The sequence below is a fragment of the Bremia lactucae genome, linkage group LG3 (genome assembly GCF_004359215.1).
Source record: "Bremia lactucae strain SF5 linkage group LG3, whole genome shotgun sequence".
Classification (NCBI taxonomy): Eukaryota; Oomycota; class Peronosporomycetes; order Peronosporales; family Peronosporaceae; genus Bremia; species Bremia lactucae.
Window position 1 is genome coordinate 5,436,909 of NC_090612.1, and position 8,317 is coordinate 5,445,225.

Here is an 8,317-nt window from a genome sequence, read left to right on the forward strand (position 1 = left end):
ACTTTGGTCGTATCGAGGCCCCTGGCCGCAATGTCCGTGCAAATGACAACGAGGTGACTGTCCGCGCCGTCGTCGCTACTAAGTCGCTTTAACAACTTCTGACGTTGCAATCGATTGACCTCCTTGTGAAACAGTGCACAACTGTCCATACCCTTGTCGTTTTCTAGAAAATGGAACAGCGTATCGGCCGTGGCTATTGAATTTGTAAAGACTAGCGTCTTTCCACCAGCCGAAGCAGCCATGCTGTCTTTTTCCTTGGACGTCAAGATTTCATACAAAAGCTCGCAACGAGCGTGCTGCTCACTATCAAAGACTCTGCTTGCCATGAAAACTTGGAGGTTGTGCGTATGTAGCGTCAGGTTCGGCAGTGTCCGATGAAAGCCCTATTCCATATATTTTCAGTGACGTTCTCTGTCGTATGATAACAATCCTTTTCGTACCTCAGTCATAGCAAAGACTACAGACGGAAACTTGTGGTCAATGTAGTGACGCACCGAGCGTTTACCATAGTCTGGGATCGTAGCCGCACTAAAGATCGTCTGCGTCTGGGACGTACTGAATCCATCGTCGTCGATGTCTTGAGGTTCGACACCGCAACGATTGAGCGCAGCTCGCATCAGCGGTTGATTTCGAATTGTAGCGAGAATTTGCTTCGTATCCTTCTCAAAACCTCCACTTAGGAGCATGTCGGCCTCATCGACAACAACTGTCTGCGTAAAGGCAAAGTCTTTCGGCTTCGTCGCACGTAATAACGCGCCAGGCGTGGAAAGGACGAGCGGACATGGGCGTGTACCATGGACAACAACTTGCCTGGAAGAAGACAAGCTTACAGAGAGCCGGGCCAGCTCCGGGTCCACTTGATGCAGCACAGCGGCCAACTGTCGCACAAGGTCTTGCGACGTCGTGAGCACGAGCGCAGTTGGTAAGCGCATGTTGTCAGGAGGCAGCGGATTGCGACGAAGCAGCTCGACCAGGGGCAATAAGAAAGCCAGCGTCTTGCCACCTCCCGTCTCTGCAGCTACCACAACGTCCTCACCGGCAAGGATGGGCGGAATGGCCTTGCGCTGGGCAGGCGTGGGACTTGCTATTTGCAATTGTGTTAATCGATCAGAGAGAACATAGTTGAGCCCCAGCGACTGAAAGATGCGTGCATGAGGTAGAATTAAAAGACTTAAATAATGTCGCAAGGAACTAGCGCTGGAAGGCCGAGTAGGAAGTCGATGGCGCATGACGTTCTGACGGATTGAGAAAACCGGTTAGGCGGTTTAACGCTTGGTCCTTAAAACCGGTACCAATGTTGCAGCAATGCCACGGAAAAGTTGACGCGCTGGCACTTATTCCACGATTGGTCTCGAAATTTTTGGCTGCTTTTAAAGATTGATGTCGACGGGCCCAGTCTTCAGTTGTGATAATTAAAGATGTGAAACAAAATGCTTTTCCGACTAATTAGCAGCCATAATTCACGTAGATTAGCAAAGTTTGTACACACTTTCCGCTGGAAGTAAAGCCACGCAGCTCAAACGGAGACTTTTTTTCGGACACGCGCACCAGCTAGTTTGTGCTCTTTTTATTATGACTTGCATCTCTCGTCCGCAACAGCGGATTTTGCAGACAAACACGCACGCATTATCGTCACACGCGCGCCTGACAAGATCTCAGGCCGAAGCGGAAAGCGAGCTTAATTTCTTATTAGGAATATAAATATCTAGGACTGCCCATTATTTATTATCTGGGGTATTTCTTAAGTAACTTTACCTCAGCTCGTCTTTATAAAAGATGCATTTTCGAATGTTTAATGTTAAAGAGATACTGTCGAGCATAGTACTGTATGATTATAGTCCGCGACAACACCACAATGACAAACATCGGGTTCGCAAGCTGTAAATTCATGACAAAGTATTATTTGTGTTTATGTTGTCGGCAAAGTTCGAGTGATCATTATAACAGATGGCCACGGAGAAAACGTAGAGTAGGACAACGAAGATATGATATAGTATTCATTAGTGGATTGACGGCTTCAGCGCCGGAAGGGCACTTAAAATTCCCCTGTGGACCTTACACGTATGAGCATGAAAGGCAAAACCGATACGCCCCTTCTTGCTTTATGTTGAGTCCACAAAAACGTAAAAGGAGATCGTTTTCATTTGATGGCAAGCCTCACTTCGCTTAGGACGAAGCTGTTGTTGTAGTGGTGGGCTGTACGGTCGTATGGAGTGTTTGAAGGGTTTCTGCATGTGACTGTGTCTCTTCCAGCAATAAAATTACTAGCAGACCTTGGTCACAAGTATGCGTATAACGTCGTGCGTCACGCAAATGCAAAGTCGTACAGATGGGACTTGCCATTAAGAGGCCTTACATATTCGAGCAAGAGTGAATTTATCACAGACGGAATGCGCGGACTATAATCAAAAAAGGGATCCTTATGCACCTGCAAGCAAGTAGACAAGTATGCTTTTATAGATATGTTTAGACCACATTGTCGCAGCCGCCGTAGGACTACCGGTACATTCGTCTTGCGATGTCGTGAATTCTTCTGCAAATTGAGGTCACTCATTACACATTCCAGATTTGTCGCGTTCGCGGCTGTTTCTGCTCATCTGCCATGCAAGAAGCAATAATTCAAATTTACAATCTGTCGCCAGCGCAAGAGGTTTTCTCGCGACCATTCCAGCTCCTTCCAGTTTTCTACCTTCTGTTTGGCTGAATCCCTCTTTACACCGGGCGTTTTATATTTTTAAATGGCAAAAGGTGCTGACCCTTCTGCAAAAGATGCGGATCGCGGTCACACGGCGCGATCAAGGCCCTCGACGTTCAAGAGGTCTGAAATTTCAAAAACGCCTTTCGATTGGTAGAAAGTAAGTTTCCGTACAGTCCGCGCGCAATGCACACAGCCGCTGCGAAGGGGGGAAGGTAGTCGTCAGTGTCGAGTTGCGGACTGGCGACAGTCACTCTTCGATACTTGTGCCTCGGTGGAGGAATTTAAGCTCGGCAAATTATAGTAGCGCCCCCATCTACTGTTGTGCTGTCATCCGTACGTACGTGTGTCTACGTTTGTGGATGCGCGCCGTTTATAACTGTTATCCCCACAACCGTTCAGACCAATGAGCGCCGAGTTTCCCAACAGCAGCGGCGCACCTGGATCGCCCGAGTACGTGCGTGGGCCGACCGTAGCGTCACAGTGGCCCGCGGATGTGGACCTCGATGCGCTGTACCTTTCCGAGCGGTCCGAAGTAGATGAGCTCGTACGCAGCGCCTCGGACATGAGCGTCTGGACCATGGAAACGCGAAAGGATCAAGCGATCGTGTACGTGCATTCTAAAAACAGTGAGCGCCTGTCGTACTCGGTGCGTGCGGTCACGAAAGTTGCGGGCTCGGTCGCGGATGTCCTCGAGTGTCTCCGAGCCGTGGACAATGCGAGTCTCAGGGGCTTTCAGAAGGTGCTTCACTCACGGAACTTTCTCGATGGCGAAGTGCTGCATGCGCACCAAGCCGACACAACGTCAGATCACGAAGGCGTGTCGACCGAGTCCATGACGCTCAAGTGGCTCGTGTTCTCGTCACCGAAAACCCTTGGCCGCTCCAAGGAGTTTTGCATTCGAGAGTACTGCATCTTACGGCCTTCTCACCCGGTGCATGGCAACGTAGGCGTCCTCAAATTTGAGTCGTATGACGGTGCCGCAGCGCGATACGGCATTCGTGGAAAACCCGATTCCAACAGCTTGACAGTGTTCGAGCCGAGCTCCTACGTGGTGCAGCAAACGGCTGAAGACCCGAATTTGTGCAACGTGACGCTCACTTTTGCGATGCGAAAAGCTCGTGGAGCCGAAAGCGTGTCCGCTGGCGTGCGACTGACGTCCTTACGTCTTGCCGGAGACCTAGCGGGGCTGGAACGGGCCGTGCAACAGGTGCTGTTTGCCCCCGCCGTGCTCGCCCAACGCCAAGAGTGGGTGAACGACGCAAAACGGACGAATTGCTCGCTCTGTGTGCAGTCATTTGGTCTTTTAAAGCGCCGCCACCACTGTCGCGTGTGTGGGGAAGTCGTGTGCTCCGCTTGCACTGTATTTAAGATGGTTAAAGGCGACCAAGACGTTGCTGTGAAGATGCGTGTGTGCAAGGCATGCTTAGCGAAGAATAGCAACTCTAATGGCACGAACACTAACTTTGGAAGCACGACTGTCGGCGGGTTTTCGTTGCCGTCATCTCGGAAACTCAGCAGCGACGTGGAAGTCGAAATGAATGGAAGCACGGGTCTAGCGCCGCTTTCGAATTGCATGGGGGTCAGCATTGGGAGTACAAGCTCGCTGACATCGGAGGAGTCGTATAGTCCGCCGAATGACCATTTGGCGTCGTCGTATCCGTTGTCGATGCAGTTTAACAAAGGCTCGGCCTTATCGTTTTCGGAACTCGATGCCAATGCACAGCCAAATGACGATGGAGAGAGTAGTCCGCCTCCGTACCGTAAACCCGCGAGCTCGATAACCAGTCAAGGAAGAGGAACGGGCTACGAAGTGCGACCGAATGGGAGTATGGGGAGAACGGTCTCAAATGCTAGTATTGCCACGAGCAGGAAAAAAAATGTTGATTGTCGGATTCAATATTTTAACGAGGACATGGAAGAGATTTGTCTGTTGGCGATGGAGACACTGACGTGTCCAATGGCAGGAATTCGCACGGAAGACTTTGAGCTTGTGAGATACTATGACGGCAAACCAGCGCCGGGTCTCCCTCGAAGTCTCCCGACGTTTCGACGACTGGCAACGCGTGGAAAGCCGTGCATTGTATTGGACGTGAGCTCAGACAAGCGCATTTCAGGTGAAAAACGCTTTACTGCCAAGTTGCAGTTCTTTGTTGGGATCCCGTTGCTTGTGAATGGGGAAGTGGTAGGCGATTTATGTGTCGCGGATCGGTATGCTCGTGATAATATTGACCATAAGCAGGTGGAAGTGCTTAATGTCTTGGGCGAGACGGTCACCCAATACATGCAGTCGGAAGATTACCAAGAAGATCTAGAGGAGTTTAAGGCTGGTAATTATGCGGCCCGCAGAGTCGTCCCCATGGTTGACTCGTCTTCTCAGCCTCCAGAAAAAGAAGATAGCGAGCTATTGACAGGAAGCAAGGAAGTTGCATTTTGAAATTACGTGGTCAAGTGCAAATTGGTCCTGTATGGTCGAAATAATGTTTACTTAAAAGCCCTTCGACAGCTTCCTCATGAGACAATTTGAAATTTATGTAACTTTTCAATATGCTTTGATTTAGCCACCGGCTTAATTCGACAATGCGTTTTTTAGCAATGTATTGTGTTGCTGGTCTAAGGCGTACAATGGTCCATCCTTACGGTTCATCTTCTACATTATCTAATTGTTATGGGGAGGGACCATCCCTTGCGCTGCATGACTGCAAGCAACCGCGGCTACTTATGCGCTAGAGCAGACCAATAATTGTGCTATTGCACACATCTGTTTAATCAAAATACATATTTCGTCGACAAAGCCGGCTTGTCCATGCCGAAACATCTGCCAAATATGGTGCTGTGTTATCTCGGATACATGTTGATTTTAAATTTCTAAGCTCTGCGTCTTTTTTCGCTTTCGAGATTTTAGAAACATACTCATCTATTTAAGATCAAGCGGGGCAATACTTTTGGAAGCTATATTATCTCTACGACTTTCTAGGACTATTAAGTGCCCTCTACCGGCGCTTAAATGTATGGAACATCCTGCTGTCCGTATTATATACTTTGCTTCAGCAGTTTGTACGATTCAAGGCGAGAAGTTGATAAACCAGTGGATGCGTATGTACTCTTCTTCTCTCCGTTTTTCTTCTTCTTGCTACGACGTTTCTTCTTCTCGGATTCTTTACTTACGTTATCGACCACAGGTTCGGTGCTATCCTGCTTTTCCTCTTTATTCATCTGCTTGGCTTCCTTGTCATCTGCCTCTTCTATGGCTTCGCTATCATTGGTCTTCTCTTTTTTCAATTTGCTACGTTTTCGCTTCTTTTTCGACAATTCTACTATCTGCGTTTCGGTGTCCTTACTAGGTTCCTGCTTGCTTTTGCGTCTTTTCTTCTCCTCCTGAACCTTTCGAATGCTCTTTTTTAAGTTCCTAAGGCGCTTGCGGTCCACAGAGTACTCTGTGTCAGCATACGGCGCCAAACGCTTTAGCGACACAAGCTGCTTCAAATCCTTGTCATCAGCAGCCATAATCTCGTCCACGGTTAACCCAAAATCATTGTTTTGGACCTGACGATACTTGAAACGGCACTTCATCTCGCCAATTAAATCTTCGTAGTCTAATCCATACAATTCATCCATATACTGTTGCTTCGCACGCTCCATTTCCTCTATCGTCATTTTTTTAAGCTGAATGTCCTCTTCTTCCTCTTCTTCGTTCTGCTCGTCGACGATCTCACTTCCCATTTCAACTGTATCTTCCTCCAAGTCGACAGGCAACCCCCCAAAAAGTTCCTTATCTTCTTCTTCATCCCATGTCGGCTTTACCATTTCGTCGTCCTCTTTATAATACTGTTCATCAAAGACAGCATGCATCCGCTTATCATACTCGACCGGATCAAAGTCTCCTTCTAGATCTTCTGGTTTTAAACCATTCGTGCTATCAGATCCACCCATAAGACGTGCAACCTTTTCCAGCTTTTGTTCAATCTCAGCCTGTTTTAGATTTTTAAGCCGACGGAGCTCTTCTTCTTTCTTCTGCCGTTCCAATGCTTTTCGCTCTTTTCGTTCTGCACGTTTGCGCTTGCGTGCATCGTCTTCACGACGCATTGTATCCTCCACCTGGCGGGTATATGTCTGGATCACATTGCTTCCCTGCTCCTCAAAACGAAAATTGTACGAGTGTTCAAACTCCTCAGCATTCTTCAGCTCTTCAGCATCTTCGTCATCTTCCTTAACAATATCCTCATAATGCGGAATCGTTTCCATCTTGTCTTTCCAGCCTTCACTGGTCAAATAATGCTCAAGAAACTCCTCCGGGGCCATCTCCTTCTCACGACTGTGTTTGGATTGAAATACCGCTTGGTCCTCATCTTCCTCTTTCTGCTCTTCATCAGTTCTCTTTCGAACGGTAAATAGCCTTCCATCCAGCTCGTCTCTTTCATCATCGCTGCAGTTCTCCTCCTTTAATGAATCCAGAAAGTCTTGCTTTATTCGAGACTGCTCTTCTTTATACGTCTGCACAGGTTTAATCATATCATCGTCTTCTTCACTGCCACTAACATTGCCCGCAATTGCTTGCTGACGCACTAGATCCTTGTAATAGATCGGCGCCGATACTTTCTTCTTCGAAACCTTCTTTGCTTGTCCTTCGTCGCTACCGCTTTCAACTTTTTCGGAGTTTTGGAAAAAAGTGATGGACGGATCGTAGATGGACAGGTCTTTCTTGCGTATGAGCTTCAGAGTTGTGCGAATATCCGCGTCCAGGTCCTTTGTCAGCTCTTCACCATCCTCGTCCTCTGTCTCTGAGCTAGATTCGTCATCGTCGGTGCCAAGACCACGCTTTTCCAAAGCTGAAATTTCTTCCTTGCGCTTGCGCTCCTCGAAGGCCTGCGCAAACTTTTGGTTCACTTTAAGCTGAACCGTTCGCCTTTTGAGAGGTGAGGAGTGCAGAGGTTTTGATGCACCTTTCACCACAAGAAGGTCATTGCTGAGGTCATTGGACCCCATGAGACCCTACAATAGTGGCGCTTGGATGAATGGCGAGAATTGTGAAATTCTATTTTGCGCGGTTTTTAGTCCGGTATTTACTCAAAAGAATGGTACTTAATTCTATCAGATTGTCTTTTTAAGCTACAATATCAGATGCGTTTTACAAAATATTAATCAGAAATAGCTTGAGTGCGACGTATCGGCGACTAACTGCGAGAGGCACGCAAAATAAGTCGGACGGCCACTAGAGAGGGAGAGAGAGGTTCAGAGAGTCTATTTACTTAGTGTTTCTAAGTACAAGACCTCTGGAATGTCCTGAGCCAGGATATGAGCGCCGGTGTACCCGGTGGCTGATCGTGACCGATCCCCTGAAATAACGGGGACCCTCTAGGTTGTCGAATAAGCAGTTCAATACACGCATTGAGAGTCGCCCCTCGAATGGCTGTAGCTGCTGCTCGATGTTCTCGTTTCGCAACGGCCCGTAACTGTCGTATACACGCTTCCCATTGTTGCTCTGTGCCGTTGTGACCGTGTTGATCCGCTCCGCGAAACACTACTGCATTCCTGTCCGTCCACAATCGGGTGTGGCAAACCGTTGTGAGGATTGTCCATATCCGCTGCCATTCGAGCTCGGCTCCGGGGGCATCATCATCA

The 8,317-nt window shown here is 48.3% G+C and overlaps 3 protein-coding genes across 3 annotated transcripts; 1 reads left to right on the forward strand and 2 right to left on the reverse strand.

Moving 5' to 3' along the window:
* Positions 1–78: 78 nt before the first annotated feature.
* CCR75_002483 (uncharacterized protein) lies at positions 79–1,229 on the reverse strand (the record flags this gene model as incomplete). The annotated part of the gene is made up of 3 exons (XM_067960580.1): positions 79–122; positions 152–383; positions 441–1,229. 3 exons carry the CDS (start codon positions 1,227–1,229, stop codon positions 79–81), a joined length of 1,065 nt encoding a protein of 354 aa, XP_067817501.1.
* A 1,872-nt stretch (positions 1,230–3,101) lies between these two features.
* CCR75_002482 (uncharacterized protein) lies at positions 3,102–5,132 on the forward strand (the record flags this gene model as incomplete). Its single annotated transcript, XM_067960579.1, has 1 exon — positions 3,102–5,132. One exon carries the CDS (start codon positions 3,102–3,104, stop codon positions 5,130–5,132), a length of 2,031 nt encoding a protein of 676 aa, XP_067817502.1.
* Positions 5,133–5,728: 596 nt separating this feature from the next.
* Positions 5,729–7,681, reverse strand: CCR75_002481 (uncharacterized protein; the record flags this gene model as incomplete). The annotated part of the gene is made up of 1 exon (XM_067960578.1): positions 5,729–7,681. One exon carries the CDS (start codon positions 7,679–7,681, stop codon positions 5,729–5,731), a length of 1,953 nt encoding a protein of 650 aa, XP_067817500.1.
* Between the last annotated feature and the right edge of the window lie 636 nt (positions 7,682–8,317).